This window comes from Macrosteles quadrilineatus, unplaced genomic scaffold, assembly GCF_028750875.1.
Source record: "Macrosteles quadrilineatus isolate MER2022 unplaced genomic scaffold, UCM_ALF_1.0 Scaffold_2__2_contigs__length_208266976, whole genome shotgun sequence".
Lineage (NCBI taxonomy): Eukaryota > Metazoa > Arthropoda > Insecta > Hemiptera > Cicadellidae > Macrosteles > Macrosteles quadrilineatus.
Window position 1 is genome coordinate 70,984,067 of NW_026542595.1, and position 19,583 is coordinate 71,003,649.

Below are 19,583 nucleotides of genomic sequence, written 5' to 3' on the forward strand. Positions count from 1 at the left end.
ATGTAAAGTTAAAAATAAGAATAAACACCAGCCAGCTACCTATAAATACTCAAGAAATTTTTCTAAGGCTAAATTGAAAGAGTTAAAGGAAAAACTAAGTACAGTGGATTGGGCGCCTGTTTATGCATTGAGATCTGTGGATGAAAAATATAACAACTTTCTAAGGATTCTTCGACTCAACATGGACCACATTATGCCTAAGGAACCAAAGAGGGTCTCAACAACAAACAAAAATATTTTTTGGGACAAGGACATCTTGGAACAAAAAGCAGCTCTGCAAATTGCCCACAACAAATATCTGCTCACTGGTGCAGAGGACGACAAGGAAGGTTTCCACGACATAAAGAGAGCTTACGACCAACAAGTTAATAGTACACGAAGACGCCACACTGCAGAAAAAATAGCTCAGGCTGACAATAGAACTAAAGCTATATGGAATATAGTTAATAATGAGAGAAAGAAGAGCACTACACAACAAAAACAAATTAGCCTAATGCAACATGGCAAACTAATACATGACCCTTATTACGTGAGCAATATTTTTAACAAATTATATACACAGCCTACCCTGGAACATACCACCAACCAACCAGAAAATGACATCAAGCTGATGGAACCTGACAGAGGAGTGCCACCGTTGTCTTCTTTCAACTACATATCTGAACGGGAATTGGATAAACTCTGTAGCAGTATTAAGCCTAACAACTCTGCGGGATTTGATGATGTCACAGGGAAGATTCTCAGGTTCTGCAAGGAAGAGCTATTAAAGCCTGTTTGCCATATTATCAATAGCTCCATACAACAAGCCACAGTGCCTGAGAAGTTAAAGATAGCAAAAATCTACCCTGTCTTTAAAAAGGGCGACAAACATGAACCCAATAATTACAGACCAATTTCAAATCTGCCAGTCATATCTAAACTGCTTGAGCGTGCTATTTATAACCAATTATCCACCCACCTTCAAAACTACAATCTTTTATCTCCATGCCAACACGGTTTCAGAAAGGGTCATAGTACCAACACGGCAATAGCTCATCTATGCAAAACCATAAATGATCTGTGGGAAAATAAGTGTAGCGCTTCAGCTCTTTTTTTGGATCTACAAAAAGCCTTTGACAATTTAAACTGGGAAATTTTTCTTCAGAAACTTAAACTGTTCAATATCACGGACCTAGCTCTAAATTGGGTTAAAAATTACCTTGATGACAGGCAACAATTTGTCGAATTAGGCTATCAGCACCACAACACAATTGGAACCGTCAAATCATCCTTAATGAAAACAGTGGTAGGAGTCCCACAGGGATCGATATTGGGTCCTTTGTACTTTTTAATTTATATTAATAGCCTACCAGAGTCACTGAACCATAATCTGAGAACCATACTCTACGCAGACGATACAACAATAGTAATCCCTACAAAGTACCATGAGAACAATAGCAACATAGTCAATTCAACCCTGGACGAGGCTACCTCTATCTGCAAGTCTCTTAAACTCAGCATTAACACCACAAAAACCGTTCACATAAGTTTCAAGCCAAACAACAGTAATAGAGCTGATGAGGACTGGCAAGGATTGAAGATTCCCGTTACCGCATCAACCAAATTCTTGGGAGTTATTATAGACCAAAACTTGAGTTGGCAAGATCACACCGACCATCTCTGCAAAAAATTAGCTACGGCTCACCACGTAATTAGACGCATTAGAGCTATAACTGATGAAAACACTGCAATTCTGGCCTACCACTCACTTTTTTCTTCCCATCTGCGGTATGGAATCGTCGCCTGGGGATCCACCCAGGAGAAGAACACAGACCGCATCTTGGTTCGGCAAAAGAAGACCCTTAGAACAATACTGCGCCTGCAACCCTCGGAGCACTGCAAACCATTTTTTACCCAACACAAAATCCTTACCGTCTATTCCCTCTATATCTATGAAACCATAATCCTGGCCAGACAACAATCCCCAACCCTACGACAAGAGAAACATTCCTATAACACTCGCAACAAACACAATATTGACCTACCTCAGCATAGACTCCAAAAATTTAACAAAACCCCAACCTATTCTGGCTCATTTTTCTACAATCTCTTGCCTCAAGACCTAAAAAATCTACCACCAACACGCACATTCAACATAAAACTTAAACAATACCTTGCTGATAGGCCCTACTATAAAATCTCAGACTTTGTGTCTGACCACACTTTCTCACGTCTCGCCTCGTGAAGAAAGAAGACCCTGCAGTTTGAATTGACGATTCCCCGATCGACTGATCGTGGAGAAGACGCCGGATGTAAGATGTAAGATGTAAGACTGTTGGGAACAGAACAAAAATACTGTCAAAAGATGAACTAAGTCTAAAGATAAGCCATCGTAATTTGGTTCTCATTACTTGGGACTTGGGGTCCATATAACATGATCTAGAGAACCATACCAGTTGGGAACATACTGCACAAACCAAAGTGAAAAAATACAATTGTATTAACAATAAGGAAATAAAAATGAGGGAATTAGGCGGAAACAGTAATATAATTTCCATTGATTGGTCTACTATTACAAGTTCGTTAAATGAAACAGAAAAATTACAATTTAACCAGGAAGTTAAAAAACAGGGAATGAAAGCAGAAACAATTAAACTAATTCCACTAGATCGTTTCAAGAAGTTAAAACATTAACCGAATTCGGGCGACAATTCTCCCTCACAAACAACCTCGCCAAACTGCGCTAACCGGATATCCAATCGGCGATAAAATCAACAAAATAATCTGTGCGGTAATTACAAATCCTTTTTACGGTGCAATAAACCTATTAAAACTTAAAAGTCGGGTTTAAGGCTTTCTGATTGTCTATTTATCTGATATTCAAGCGCAACATAAACACCTCGGTGGCTGCGAGGGTGGTGGAGAGGGGGAGGCGAGTGTTGTGATTGGTCGTGTGAGGCCACGCCTACTGCGAGTGTCCACCACTGCCGCGCCACCGTCACTCTGTGTGAGTGAGTCAGTGCGCTAGTAGTAGTGGCAGTCGGCAGTGTTGTGAGTGTCATGAGCGGAGACATGGTATACTACAACCCCCTGATGTATAGGGGTCAGCAAAGCCCCGTAGTGCCCCAGGGCTATACGGGATGGTATCCGCCGGGTTATCACCAGCCCCAGCAGCAGTTCCTGAGCTGTATGCACGACGCAGGAGAGCAGCAATGGTCACACCATCACTTCTCGCCAGGAGACTGGTCCGTGGAGCCCGAGAGTATCCTACCATCCCCTAGTGTCACAGTGCAGAGTACCAGCGGGGGCAGCGAGCTGTCTAGCCCCGGACTGCCCCAGAACCCTCGACCTCCACCAGCCCGCAGCCCCTACGAGTGGATGAGGAAACCCAGCTACCAGAGTCAACCCAACCCCGGTGAGTCACAACACATCTCTCATATCCTTGAAAAAGATTAAGCGATTCATTCTAAAATCTATCAAAGAGCAGCAGCTTTTAAAGTTGCGTTAGGATTTGTTTTATTTTAAATTAGTCACGAATCTGTCTTTTGGAGACTGATGCAAAAGTGTCATGAAAATGAAAATGTGTAAGTTATTTGACAGAGTTGGTTAAGTAATTTATTTTCACCGGTTCCACCATTTGTATTCAATTTACTGGCATTAAGCATGGCTAGCTCTAGCCCCGGCCGTTAAAATGATACAGGACAAACATCTTTAGATTTATTTGTAATCAGCATAATAGTGTTATATGTGATGGCTGTGGTCTGAGGGATAATTGCTCCATTGCACCCCTCTCTACCTAACCCTAACCTATCTTGTAGGAAAATGTTTCTTCATTGATCCCCCCAAGAAAGCCTAAAAACTCTTGCCTCTGTGCCAATTTATAAAAGCGGCCCTGTTAATAAGCCTATGTGTACTATGGTGTAGTAAAATTCCGGATGATTGCCATTATAAAATTGTTCAAACATACAAATAACTAACAACACTTGAACTACTTGAATAAAACTATATACTATGTACTATAAAACTATGTACATATAAAACTATGTATGACTATGACTATGTATTCGTGTTATTTTATATAAAATATTCAACGTGTTGACATGTTAAAAAATTTAACGTAAGGTACTCTAACTTAAATATTTGTTAGGTTGTGGTATTTGTATTGGTGTATTACTGCTTCGTACACAAAATGTTATTAATTGATCCGCGATCAAGATACGGACCAAGGAGTGTGCCAAAGCAGATTACAACGGGTCTGGCTGGGTGTTGGGGATTTGATGTATATCGAAGTTTGTGATTGTTTTGCTTTTAATATACCATGTTAATATTAGTGGTCGAATATTTTGTAGGAAGTGCAATCATGGTTTTTCTATTGAAAGTTTTTATAATATTTTTTGTCTTTAACCTCCTTCCTAGGAATTGAATATCAAAATGTGGTAATCGTATTCACTAACGAATCTGTCTAAAAGCGAAGCCCCTCCCCACAGCACAGCATCTTAGGTTCTCGGTTTTTATAATTTAGTGCTTTATTTCGACAGTATAACCATATTGCATTGAGTTCGGCATCTGGTGAAGACAGCATGTATTATGATTATGCTGAACAAACGTACAACAAGCAAATGTGTAATAAATAGATTACAAAAAGGTAACTCAATATTACTATACGACAAATGAACTTGAGAATGTAAATATCGATTAGCTATGAGGGGGCGGTAATGTAATACTGAAAAATATTTATACACAATGCTAATTCAGAAATGATAAATTGTTAAAATGACATACACAATAATAGCCTATAATTGACCGGTTCTTGTGAAGTCTTCATCTTTGACCGACACCGACACTACTGTTAAGTTGGATCGAATTATACTTTATACATTTATTTATATATTTTTATATTAAATATTAACCCAGTACAAGTACATTCACACCGCAAGCTCATTTGTTTCTGCTCGCAGACACAGCAAATTTGGGAATCCCCGAGGCAAGGCGGGGTAGGCGGCTAGTGCCCCTTCTCGGAATCTTTTTATGCTCTGGTCGAAGCAACTTTCTGGCTTTTAGCAAGTCGACATGTTCGGAATATTTTGACCTTGTGGTATTAGTTAGTTGTATTGTGATGGAACGTCTCGAATCTTGCAGTTCAAATATTGTAGAAAGCTGCTCTGACGACGCGTTTGCAAATTAATATTTGTACAATTTTATGCACCAATAGTTAAAAGTATCCTGCAATAATGTGTTTTGTAATTTTACTTACTTGATTGATGATTATCGGTACTGGTTTCATTTATCGAAGGCTGAAAATGTTTGATGGATTAGTCATTTTGGGTTTGGATTAAAAAATAATTTTTACCATAGTATCACGAGCTCAGCTATAAGTCATTAAAGTGGATCTCGACAACGTCGCAATTGCATTTTGCGAGTAAATAATTATTAAATATAAACTTAAAAATGAAAAGTATAAAAACCTCTTAATTAAGTAGGCTATTAATTTTAATCAGCTTTTCCTCGTTATGAAAAACTCTTGCAATTTATTGATATAGTGGGAGTAGTTCACAATGGCCAACATTCTAAAAAGTGTACTCATAACACAAGAATTTGTTATTCTGTAGCCCCGGCGCAAACTATTTTAAGAACTAAATATATAATGTAGCGAGCAATATCACTATGCAATCACTATGTAGGCTACGCTACAGTTTTATTCTATTATGATTTGGCTCGTTTTGCTTGATGGGAAGTCACATAGGATAATTAGACCGCTTGAGTTTTCTTACTTCTAGTAGTAGTTCTTAAATCTTGTTCATTATTTTTATTCGTGTTTTAACTTCGCTTGTTAATTTTTTTTTCTGAACATAATTTTTTTTGTTGATAAAAGTTATTTTTTTTTTTGTCCCATATTCGCAACTCTATTTTGTCGTTTTATATTGTGTCTTGCGTGTTTGACGTCCTTGGAATTTTACGCGATCTTTTTTAACACCCTAGACCTTTTGTTTGATGTCGTCGTCAATTTATATCCCAATGAAAATAGCATCTATCTAGCCCTACAATCGAATCCGCTTGGAATCGAACCGACAACCTCCAGGCTGGGAGGCGATCACTACAACACTCGGCTAGTCAGACAGAAACAAGTTGTCGTCTGTCGAGTATCGAGACACCCTGTACCCTGTCTACACCCTTGTCTTTAGCGAAGGACACGCGTCGCCTCGCAGGACATTGTCTACGTGTCGGCGAGCCTCCAATATATCCCTGCTGTCATAACTGTTGTGTCCCTGTCTACCTGTCTGTCTTCTGTCTACAGTGCAGACACAAGTCAACAGCACAGGCTATGATACCAGCACTCGGCAGTCACCAGGCACGGCGACGTTGTATTTGGTTATACACTTACGAGCGATCAATAGTCTTTAAAAGAACCGTTAGTTCACGGTCACGGATTTATTTAGTCATATTGGGGGGATCGGGAATCCCAATGACAATGGACAGTACAGCAGTATACCGATTACAGTATCCGACTGCAAGGCACGGCAGGGTTGGATAAGCGGCAGACTAAAAAACCAGAGGCCATCAAACGTGTTGAAGATAGTTAATATCTCCTTGTCGAACCCACTCAAGCACTAAATCTAAACAATAAGAGTATTGTCAAAAAGTGCGTGTTTCCACAGACAATGAAATGCATCCGAGTACACACAGGGGGTAAAGGATTTTTCTACACAGTTGCGGCGTTTAGTCATCAGTCATACATACCATAGAAAGGCGTACAGTACCTAGGTACACAATACCTAGATACAATACCTACGTGGTCTGGTCATGCTAGGCGGGGTAGCGCGCGATTTCACAGTACATCATGTACTCGATGCGCCAGAGTCGAATACGGAAGGTACAATTGGACGATCGAGGCTGTGTTTTTTTTTTCTGACTGATGGTCGAGACTCAACCGTTTCATCATCAATCTGTATCTTATATAAAGATGATTAAGTTGAAGAGATTTTTTTATCGGAAGAAAATAAATTATAGACTACTTCAAAATCCTAAGAGTTAGGCTACTACTGAAATATATTTTTTTTTAGAACGATTGTAGCTATACACTAATCAAATCTAGAATTTTTGGAAAGTATATCTGCAAGTGGAACGTGCCTCGCCATAAAAAAATCACTTCTGATCAAAGGATTTAACTAGGCTATATCATAATTAATTTAAATTGTGAGTATGAGGCGAATTCATTGAATACGTTTGCGTAAATAACGCTAATATGAATTTATTGAATACATTTGATTAAATAACACTATTTTGAAAACTAACAATAAACTTATCGATTAATTCAATGAAAATATTGAAGTATCCGAGATCATAAAGTAGTGCAGGCAAATCATTAGCACAATAATTATATAATATAATATTACACTTTCCTGTAATCTGTGTGGGCTTAAAAATCGTGCCAAACTATGCCACTTTAGAGGACATTCACTACTATTTTAATGTAATAATATGATTTAAGTTTATCAGTAGATGCTAGTTGCAAGGTATTAAATTCCAGGGGTTTATAATTTCGCCGATCCCCTTTTAATTGTCTATCTATAAATATAAATCAGAAAGGCTTTCTTCATCCGTTTACTTGTGACATTGTTGCTTTAGTCTCCCCGAGTTGTATGTAACGTAATGGTAGTTTTGTCGTTATCTCCGACACAAGACTCTTATCAGTGTTAATCCGCCGCGTTGTCAGATAACGCCTGTCCCCCCCGCCGGAACCGCGCTGCCAACATCACAAAGCTAAACCACCGGAACAATACAGGGAACCGGGTGTACCAACATTAAAATATTGTGTCACTCGCGGGTCATTCTGATGATACTAAATCTAAATTTTAAATTTAAGAGTTTGAAGGAAATTAAAGCGTTTAGCGATTCTTTTTGAGTAAATACAAAGGGATACTCTATTCCCGTGTTCGTGATGTACCTCTCATCCGAGATATTTTTCACGTTAATCCATGAGAATGTATACTAGGCCTAATGAAAATTGATGTAAGAAAATTCAGTTAGGCTGATAAAAATTCAGATCATCAGGTTTGTTTATGCTGCATTTTAAAGGGGGTTCTTTAATTATGTCTACAGTAGACTCCCTCTTATCCGGACTCCTCGGGACCGAGGCCAGTCCGGATAACGGTTTTTCCGGTTAAGCCGACGTCCCCAAAAACTCATTAAAATGGACCGTTTACGGTGATATTCGACTTAAATTTAGGAGAGCATTGTATTTAGACATGTGATCACTGGTCTCAAATCTTTCCCACGAGAACAGTCGTTACAGTACCGTCCACTTCCTGCCGATCTAGTCCGGTTAAACCAATGTGCTGATAAAAATTGTCCGGTTAAAGAGATGTCATTTGCGTCGAGTGTAGTCCGGTTAAACCGATGTCCGGTTAAAAGGTGTCCGGATAAGAGGGAGTCTACTGTATCACGATTTACATTTTTTAACTAAACACAACATACTTGACCAACCCTTTATTAAAATAATATTTTCGATGTTTTGATATCTTTTTGTTTGATGTCTGGAATGAGAGCTAATTTTACTAATGCGTCTTGCATCATACTATTTATACTAGGTGACCATGACTTGACTGGGGCTTTGTTGGTTTGTTACAACAATAAATTATGTAATAATTTGGTAGTTATCTTGCCGATTTTCAGTCAAATGAACTTACTATAATTATTACTCGTACGCTTTTCATTAAATACATTGTCGATACTGTTTTTCATAATTTTGGCAGAAAACGTGGCGGGAGTGTCCAAAATATTTAGATCGGCTCTTCTATACTATTTGTAAGTCATACAATTAGATTAATTGTTTAACTCAACTATGACTTCAACATTGGGAGCCTCAGCCTGTGTAAATTGCAAAGATTTTCCACTGATGCCCATGATAAGCCCATTAGTCCATAGTTCATAGAGTGCTGTCAACATTACATTGCCTCCTTCGGTTTTCTATACTCATATTGATATAGTTGACGTGACAAAGATGCTATACTTTAGATATAGTTAAGATGTTTACAGGTGCTATACTCCAAAATATATACAACAGGTTGTCCTTTCTCTTTTGGCTTGGTTTGTCGTTTGAGTTTTCGACATAAATGAATAAATGATTGACAACAGCGCATTCTGTCGGTGACTAATCGCACAACTATTGTGTGGCTTCATCTTCCACATAGGAGTAGGAAGTATGCTTCTATCAACAGTTAATATACGCTGAATGCGGCATAAGTTAGCATCAGCTGGGAGAAACAGAGAGTGTAACTAGTACTGCAGAATAACAAGACAGAGCCCGTGCTTGTATTTTGTAACCACCGACCGCCTCGAATCGTCCGGGCAGGTGACAAAAACTCTCCGCACGGCCCGACATTCTTGGGTGCAATAAAGTTTTATTGGGGGCCGGCCCCTGCATTAGGGCCACTTTGATCCACCGCTCGCCCCTCCGCCAGCTTTCTCCGACCATTTTGGAACCCGGGACACGATTAATAAAACATGAAACTGCTTTTGAGTTTCTAGAATTCTCGGCTAGAATTGTTAAGTCCGGAAATAAGAGGTTTTGCGAATAGGTGACGACAATGTAAAAAACCCCTAGTTGCAATAAGTTTGTAGGCTTAGTGCATACAAGTTGGATCGTTTATTATGTTTTTCAACAGATTCCAAATATTTCCTTCTTCTACGGTAGACTTTTTATGTTCAGCCTACCTAAACGATTTTTTGTATTTCTCCTTACGATTTATAAGGTTTACTTTGCTGCTTGTTAATCTTAAATCAACATTTAATCGGAACGAGCAAATGTATCATACAATATGCAATATGTTTACTGGTATAAAATTGTTCACAATAAAAAAAAAAATTATATATATATATATAAATGTAGGGCCTAAAACTGTACTAAACTTTATATCTGACGGGTGCGAAGTTCTTTAAGGATGGATATTTTACATGCATCTAGGAGAAATAGGTTTTAATTCACAACAACCGGGAAATAGCCACGCACATTTATTTCAGGAGAATAGTCTTTCACTAAAAAGTAAACTATGCTCAACTAGCCCCTGAATGTGTTTTGTTTTGTTTTATGACTCAAAAAAACGTAAATATAGTCATGTCATTCATTGGCTACAAACAGATTATCAATTGTATGTCAATCCCAATCTCTGCGTATTATTTTGTGTAATGCTTAATGAAGGAAAGAATTATTGATCGTAAAAAAACTTAACTGCTCCGTCGTTAAATAATTGGCTGTGTAATGTATATCGCCGTCGTAAATAGGTTATATCGAGTAATAAAACGTTAAAAGCCCATAAAATAGGGTACATGAATCAAACAATGTAATAGAATAGCTGTTAAAATAATTACCAATACTGGCAGCGTAAACAGTTTCAGAAAGCCAATTTTGAATGTTTATGTCCCATCGGTCTGAACATTACAAATGAAAAAATGAATGTTTTTTCATTTGAATCTTTTTGAACGCTGTTACTAAAAACAACTTATCTAGAAATAATTAAATAATAGGCTGAAATCCATCATGACACTTGGTAGCTTGGCGTACAGTAAGTGTACACTAAACAGTGCAATAAGTGCAAATATATTAATATCAAATCAAATTATCCTTTATTCATTGTGTACACAATATACATGAATAGTGTCGATACAATAATCGTGACAAAACAAAGACAGTGGGAAAAAATCATTTACCTTATGACAGCATTTATTGCATAACAACTTAAATAACTGCTTATTAAACGATTTAAGGGAAGCTGTAGATTTAATCGAATCAGGCAGGTTATTATATCAAATCAAATAGTTTATTTGCACATTAGATTTGTATCATTGACTTTTGGATACTATTGCTTGGATACTGAAGTAAACTTCCCATCTGTATAGACCAGCTGTAGCCATTTTTTTATTAAAAAAGAATGTAGTTGTGTGAGCCAGTCACAGAATGCGCTAGTGTCTACAATTCTATTTTATACCTTATTTTTTGTTGCTGACCAGGTTGATGCGTCATAACAGTTGCTATAACTTATCATAAGTCATTCCCTTATTTGACATGGTTAAAAAGATTGTGTTTTCGGCAGAATTTAGTAATTTAGATCAGCGAAATCTGTAGGTGGCTCACATCAACTTCGACGATTTTGATATAAAAAGCTGGCTACAAATTTAACATGGGGATGGGATGTCTATTTGTATACAATAACATGTAACAAATATCATGCATTGTCAATATTTGCATAACTAAAACATATAGCATATAGTGTTAGCAAAACGGGAGTAACTATCTCTTAAACAACTTATAAAACTTAAAACCAGAATAGTGGGGGAGAAGATTCTAAAGTTGAAGATTGCAAGTGTTATTTGACGTATTTTCTGTACTTTCAGAGAACATTAGAATTATCAAGCCGACATTATACATCAAAGATCCGCTTAATAAAACAATCGGAAAACTCTGTAGGAATAATAGATAATACGTGGTGTTTTTAACGAACCCCAAATTACAAGCACAATGTAGAAAAACACTGTTTAGAGTCAAAAGAAGCGCGTAAGTTGGTATCCCTGCTTCATTTACTTCATCACCGTTAAAGTTCGTTACATTATAAGCTGATAATTATATTGTTGTCAACACGAATTAGTGGGAATTTATTGTGGATAAGATTCAACATTTCTTTTTCTCTAAAACGCAACCCATATATTGACACCCTTTTTACCACCGCGCCGTTACGTGGTGTGCAAGGTAAGAGGAAGATGATTACAGCAAAAGTAATGTACAATGGTATTCGACCGATTTGAATATTACTGAGTAAATAAGTTAAGAATAACTTGGGAAGTCAGCATCCGGTAAAACCTATCAAGACACTAACGAGAACACCTAACACTATTGTATTTCATTAATTAAACCCCTTGTTTGACACACATTAAATTCGTGAGTCTCGGATATCTAATCATGGGAAAGGACAATGATTATGGTATTTGATAGGTTTGTTTGTTCTTTACTCGTCGATTTCAGATATACATCGGAATAGTGCCCCAAACAATCGAAACAATTATCAGAATTTTTCGTAATAATGCAGATAGAGGCTACGTCCATTTACATTTTAACAATACCTCCAAAAGTTTAAAATGAACTTAATACAGCGTAAGATCGTGCGAGCAAGATATCTACAGATAAAGTAATAAAAATATTATAATATAACTGTTGTTATTACTTTTTCTGTAGATATCAGTTATTTGACATATTATCTTATTGACACAAACCAACAGAATCACGTGCGAAAAATACAAATCGGGAATAATAACAGCAATAATCCTGATACAGTATAGCATACACATACAATCACAGTACGTACTTTTTCATTTGAATTAAAGGTCGTTATGACCTTCATACGGCCTAGGAAAGTAAGAGAAAGATAGCTACAACAAAAGTTATAAACAATAGTAGTCAATCGGGTTGAATATTATTGTGTTGTTAGCACCATAAACGGATATTTTATATGGTGTAGATGGTGTGGCGCGGTGTAGCGGCGGCTGAGGCAGAGAGATAGCGCATGTATTTGCTCTGCCGACAAGTGTACATACGTCTGATAACCAACATTGATAACAGGGACGCTACGTTTGTACCTGAGACGAGCGAGGGCCATGTACAAAGTGAAACACTGAAGCAGGCGAAACTCTTGGCATGTACAAAGTGAAACACTGAAACAGGCGAAACTCTGGGCATGTACAAAGTGAAACACTGAAACAGGCGAAACTCTGGGCATGTACAAAGTGAAACACTGAAACAGGTGAAACTCTGGGCATGTACAAAGTGAAACACTGAAACAGGCGAAACTCTGGGCATGTACAAAGTGAAACACTGAAACAGGCGAAACTCTGGGCATGTACAAAGTGAAACACTGAAACAGGCGAAACTCTGGGCATGTACAAAGTGAAACACTGAAACAGGCGAAACTCTGGGCATGTACAAAGTGAAACACTGAAACAGGCGAAACTCGGGACAAAAATCTGACTTGTAGCCAGAGAGCACAACTTATAGCTGGTCCGTGCACAGCCTTAAGTGAGGTGTGTAATGATACAACCATGAATACTCAATGAACTAAGGATTTAGGCATAAGAAGTACGCCTTGTCAGAATATCTAACCTAACTAGACCAACTCGCACAACATGCATAATGTATACTAGCAGAGTACCCGTCCTTCGTACGGGGTTGGCATGTAAGTATAAAGTGACATTAGCGTATGGTTTGACAGCTCCATTTAAGTAATGTTAAATAATGTTTACATTCAGGATAGTGACATCATTATTTTAAATATGATCCTTACCCTCTCTGTTCTAATATTCATGCAGTATTTAAATGAATGTTTGAACCAGCTGTATGGAATTGTGAAATCAAAATTAATTTGACAGTTAGTACTGCTTGTTTACATTTTTAAACTTTGTAGGTTTGTTCTTTGTTGTCATGGATACCATCAATCAAAATTTACTTTAAAATCTCTCACCTCCGATTTTTGAAAGCCCACGGGGCATAGCCCTAGGACAATATTGAAGCGGGAATAGTTCTATATGTATCCTCGGAACTGTAGCTTCATGTGTGTGCAATTTGAGCCCAATAGGTTCAGTAGTTTTTGAGATTAGCTCATACAAACACACACACACACACACACACACACACACACACACACACACACAGACACCACCTCTTCTTTATAATAGTACTAGCAGAGTACCCGTCCTTCGTACGGGGTTGGCATATAAGTATCAAATGCTTATAGCAGTTATGAGTGAGGACATGGTTTAAGAAATTTCGGTTCTTTTTGAAGTTCGTTCGCTACGCTCACTCACCTTTAGGTTGGAGCTCGTTCGCTGCGCTCACTTTCCTTCAGGTTAGCTCGTTCGCTACGCTCACTTGCCTTCAGGTTAGCTCGTTCGCTACGCTCACTCGCCTCCAGGTTGAAGTTCGTTCGCTACGCTCACTCACCTTTTGCTGTTGTCATAAATGTAAAAGAAATAATAGTGCTAGTGCTGCACCCTGTTGGTAATCCTTGTAACTTTTAATGCTATTGAACATCATAGAACATAAAAAAACTTGTTTAATTTAAACAGCTGTTAAGATTCATTAATTCCATTTCTCATAAGGTTAACATGTGAAACTCCAGAGCCCCGAAGGATTTTTTGGGATAAAAATATGCCTATATGTTAATCGGGAATGTGAGCTATCATCATGCCAAATTTCAGCCCGATCCGACCAGTAGTTTTTTAGATTAGCTCATACAAACACACACACAGACACCACCTCTTCTTTATAATAGTACTAGCAGAGTACCCGTCCTTCGTACGGGGTTGGCATGTAAGTATAAAGTGACATTAGCGTATGGTTTGACAGCTCCATTTAAATAATGTTAAATAATGTTTTCATTCAGGATAGTGACATCATTATTTTAAATATGATCCTTACCCTCTCTGTTCTAATATTCATGCAGTATTTAAATGAATGTTTGAACCAGCTGTATGGAATTGTGAAATCAAAATCAATTTGACAGTTAGTACTGCTTGTTTACATTTTAAACTTTGTAGGTTTGTTCTTTGTTGTCATGGATACCATCAATCAAAATTTACTTTAAAATCTCTCACCTCCGATTTTTGAAAGCCCACGGGGCATAGCCCTAGGACAATATTGAAGCGGGAATAGTTCTATATGTATCCTCGGAACTGTAGCTTCATGTGTGTGCAATTTGAGCCCAATAGGTTCAGTAGTTTTTGAGATTAGCTCATACAAACACACACACACACACACACACACACACACACACAGACACCACCTCTTCTTTATAATAGTACTAGCAGAGTACCCGTCCTTCGTACGGGGTTGGCATATAAGTATCAAATGCTTATAGCAGTTATGAGTGAGGACATGGTTTAAGAAATTTCGGTTCTTTTTGAAGTTCGTTCGCTACGCTCACTCACCTTTAGGTTGGAGCTCGTTCGCTGCGCTCACTTTCCTTCAGGTTAGCTCGTTCGCTACGCTCACTTGCCTTCAGGTTAGCTCGTTCGCTACGCTCACTCGCCTCCAGGTTGAAGTTCGTTCGCTACGCTCACTCACCTTTTGCTGTTGTCATAAATGTAAAAGAAATAATAGTGCTAGTGCTGCACCCTGTTGGTAATCCTTGTAACTTTTAATGCTATTGAACATCATAGAACATAACCAACTTGTTTAATTGAAACAGCTGTTAAGATTCATTAATTCCATTTCTCATAAGGTTAACATGGGAAACTCCAGAGCCACTGGGGCGGAGCCCCGAAGGATTTTTTGGGATAAAAATATGCCTATATGTTAATCGGGAATGTGAGCTATCATCATGCCAAATTTCAGCCCGATCCGACCAGTAGTTTTTTAGATTAGCTCATACAAACACACACACAGACACCACCTCTTCTTTATAATAGTACTAGCAGAGTACCCGTCCTTCGTACGGGGTTGGCATGTAAGTATAAAGTGACATTAGCGTATGGTTTGACAGCTCCATTTAAATAATGTTAAATAATGTTTTCATTCAGGATAGTGACATCATTATTTTAAATATGATCCTTACCCTCTCTGTTCTAATATTCATGCAGTATTTAAATGAATGTTTGAACCAGCTGTATGGAATTGTGAAATCAAAATCAATTTGACAGTTAGTACTGCTTGTTTACATTTTAAACTTTGTAGGTTTGTTCTTTGTTGTCATGGATACCATCAATCAAAATTTACTTTAAAATCTCTCACCTCCGATTTTTGAAAGCCCACGGGGCAGAGCCCTAGGACAATATCGAAGCGGGAATAGTTCTATATGTATCCTCGGAGCTGTAGCTTCATTTGTGTGCAATTTGAGCCCAATAGGTTCAGTAGTTTTTGAGATTACCTCATACAAACACACACACAGACACCACCTCTTCTTTATAATAGTATATAGATAGATAGACTAGCTGTGTGACCGTTCTACGCACGGGGATCTTATTGTAGTCAGTTATTGAAACCTTTTTATTAAGAACAGAATTTGGTTTGCATATTTTCAGATATGCTGGCAAAACTATTATACAGTATATAAACCTTCGCAAATACAGTAACTGACAGTTTCAAGCCAAAACAAATGCTTCGAAATTAAATGTAACCTGGGTCGTGTTGGTCCATATGTTAAATCCAATGATTAAACTAAAAAATGCTTTATATATCTATGAGGCATAGCCCTAATGTAGGCATATAATTGAAAGTTACCTTCCACAATGGTTAAAAGTATTTAAGGTACTACTTCAACCTCCCAATTTAACACTTTATTCGTGTTGACATTTTCATTATAAAGGTACTTTTGTCCTTTCCGTGAAACACTGAGAAATAAGGACATTAATGCTTTACTAACAGACATACACACAAAAATACAGAACTTAATTAGGGGGTTTGCTACGCTTTAAGCATAACAAAGTACTTGTAAAATTAGTATCTAAAATATTTTGTTAATGTCATCAAATTGCATCATAACAATGTATATTTGCTTGGACCGATGATGACCCGAAATGACGGCTTACTATATGAAATGAAGACGACTGGTCCAGGGTGGTCCAGCCACCCTGGTATAGACGATTGGTAATTTATAGTAAATATTACCAAAATAGGCCACTAACTATTGATACATAAACAACGTAAAGCGTTTAAACAATTCATTATGGTTAGTTGAATAAATGTTTTACTAAAGTGCGTTATCGTTTTCTTAGCATAAACTAACATTTTGGAATCAAGAAAGAAAAAGCAAAAATTGTACAGTTAAGACATCAATTAAATTGAATACGCCTGTAATAATAAATAAGGTGCAACACCAACGATAACTAATTTGTAAAGTACAGTGATGTGTTGGTACTTAAAAATGATTCTTGCTACTACCAACAGTACCAACGGTTCTAAGGAATAGAACCGGTACCAAAAACCAACGTTCACAGTTGAGAACTATAGTACAGCCGACCAATTATATGAGTTAATCAAGTCCCGAGGTTATTGATCTCTTGGTTTTTGATTTTCTCGTAAAACGTTTTAAAACGGCAATCAAAGTTATTTCCCAATAATTGCTTTATTTGTAAACAACTTTTAATGTAAACTTATCTGTGTCAGTTTAAAAAAAAAAACAACCTCATACAAACAACTTTTTGTTATTTAATAGATTAGGCCCTACGTACCTATTCTCTAAACAATGATTGGTAAAGGCTATATAATAACATTAGAAGGAAATGTGACAAAAATCACACAACGTTGGGTTTTTGGACGTTTGTAATTTTATTTCTTAAGTAGGTAGGCCGTGTATTCTAGGGAAAAGTACCGGTATCAAGGATCGTCGTCGAACAGTTTGTTATGAATAATTGGGTAGGCGTACGTACCCAAGAGCATGGCTGTATGGTCCAGCGATTGCATCACACGGTGAGTAGGTACTATTGACTATATATATATAGTCAATGGTAGGAACAGAAAATAACACATTGTTACAATCAACCACTGCAGTTGTGATTTTTTACTTACCACTTTACACAACCGCCATTGAAGCGCCGTGTCAATGAGTGGAAACCATATTTCTAAGCCATTGGCGACGATCATTATTAAATTTAAAGTTTCCCAGCCGTATACAACACTGATTCAAGGTCTTCTTTCTGGTTATCAAAACTCAAGAACAATTTATACACAAAGAATCTCTGGTTCCTGAACTGGATGATGCCTAGTTATTTAATTTCATTTACACGGTTACACTATTACACTATATTATTGCACTTTCGATTAATTAAATCCGTTATGTAAGAAAAACGTTTTTAATCACTTGGGATTTACATTCAAAACGTGATTGAAAAAGGTTGCGGTATTTGTAAACAACATTTGTAAACATATCAGTGACAGCTAGGAAAAATAATCTTGATCCGAACAGCTGTTCGTTATTTCATAGATGATTATGCAATAAAAATTGGACGAAAACTTTAGTAGTGAGGCCATATTTTAATGGCTAAAGACAATCTCGCCAATCCAGTGAATACATTAAAATGACTTGGATCTTGATAGGTACTCTCGTTTTCCAGGAGAAGATAGCGTAAAATGCCATCTTGAGTGTTACAGACAAAGGGAAAGACAGACAGACAGACAGACAGACAGAAATTGAGATAAGACTCGTTTCTGCTTATTTAATGTATAAGACGTAAAAATAACCTAAAAATATATAATTCTGAGCAATGTACAGACAAAACTCTAATTTTATTTATATAGATAAGATTATAGTATATTTTATCACTGTGGTTTGCCAAGGTCTGGAAATAAGCGAGGGGCGAAAAACAATTTAGCCATGCTGCAAACATGATTAAACTGTTTTCCTTGTTAACTCGTGAAATAAAAGGTGCATTGTTTATCTTTATTCATAAACCTTCAAAATGATTGCCGTACAGTTTTGTTATAAAATACGAGCAGTTGCTAGTGTTATTTATTTATTGTGGTGGCGGAGTATGCATGGAGTACAGTATTAATCCGCCATGACGAATAATTCAATGTTAAAGAGTTTCCAATTCTATGCGTCAAACAAAGAAAAAAATTTCGTATGAAATGATGATGTAATTAAATTTTGAAAACAAAAATGTAACATCGATGGCAGTATTTTTTTACTAATATGGCTACTTTTGCACAAAATAAACAAAGAAATTCTAAAGTCAAACAAAAATATATTTCCAATATTTTCCATAAAATAATAAATACTTAAGCCCCATAACACATACATTTGAAACTGCCGTTTCACTGCAATAAAGGGAAAGCAGTTAATTAGACTTTGTTAGTTTGTGTACAAACAAACTGATAGTTGGTGGTTGGTTCCCGTGGGCATCAGGTTTACCGCGACCCACAACATACGGAAGCAATAAACTCTTTGTTTACAGGGGTCACAAAAACTGTGAAAAATCGTTTAGCTAAGGTTTGGCTAAACAATAAACAAACCATAAATCTGAATAGATGAACAGAGGGTTAGTGGCAGTAGTAAACCTGCCTTTTCGTCACAACAATAGTCACTCCGGACCGAGGGGATGCTGGGAACTATATATTGAGTTCTGAGATCTATGCTCGTAGGTTTGGATAAAAAACTTTGTACGTTTATATGACCAAGTGCAGTGTCAGTTGAAGATATTCTACGTCACTAATAGTTCAAGTAGACTTATTATTTATTATTTAATTATGAAATCCAAAACACTGTTTTATTTGGCAATGTTTTGGCTACGTTGATTTTTCATTATAACAATTCTCTGATATTAAAGGTAAAGTAGATTTTGTATTTTTTAAATGTGGGATTTTACTTAGTGCTTAATATTTTTGCAATATGCACTTTATAGTTTAATTATATAATTACTTGCCCTAGAAAGTCTGTGTGTCACAGATGTGTTGTCCATGTAATAAATAGAAATTTAAAAAAATAATGGTTGTGGAAAATGTTATTAATCTAATTTGTAAGTTTTACAACATTCACGCAAACAAGTAAGTTATTTTTTTATTTTACTGCATGAGTTTTTTTTTAATATTAAAATCTTTGACTCCGCAAAAATACAGTTTATTTTCG

The 19,583-nt window shown here is 37.0% G+C and overlaps 1 protein-coding gene across 2 annotated transcripts in view; it reads left to right on the forward strand.

Annotated features, from left to right (window-relative positions):
• The first annotated feature begins 2,913 nt into the window (after positions 1–2,913).
• The window catches only part of LOC128986933 (homeobox protein CDX-1-like), a 66,851-nt gene continuing 50,181 nt past the window's right edge, over positions 2,914–19,583 (forward strand). For both annotated transcript variants that reach the window (XM_054407549.1, XM_054407550.1), the window contains exon 1: positions 2,914–3,394. In XM_054407549.1, the coding sequence (XP_054263524.1) occupies positions 3,040–3,394 (355 nt within the window). In that variant the 5' untranslated portion in view covers positions 2,914–3,039. The remainder of the gene's footprint in view (positions 3,395–19,583) is intronic.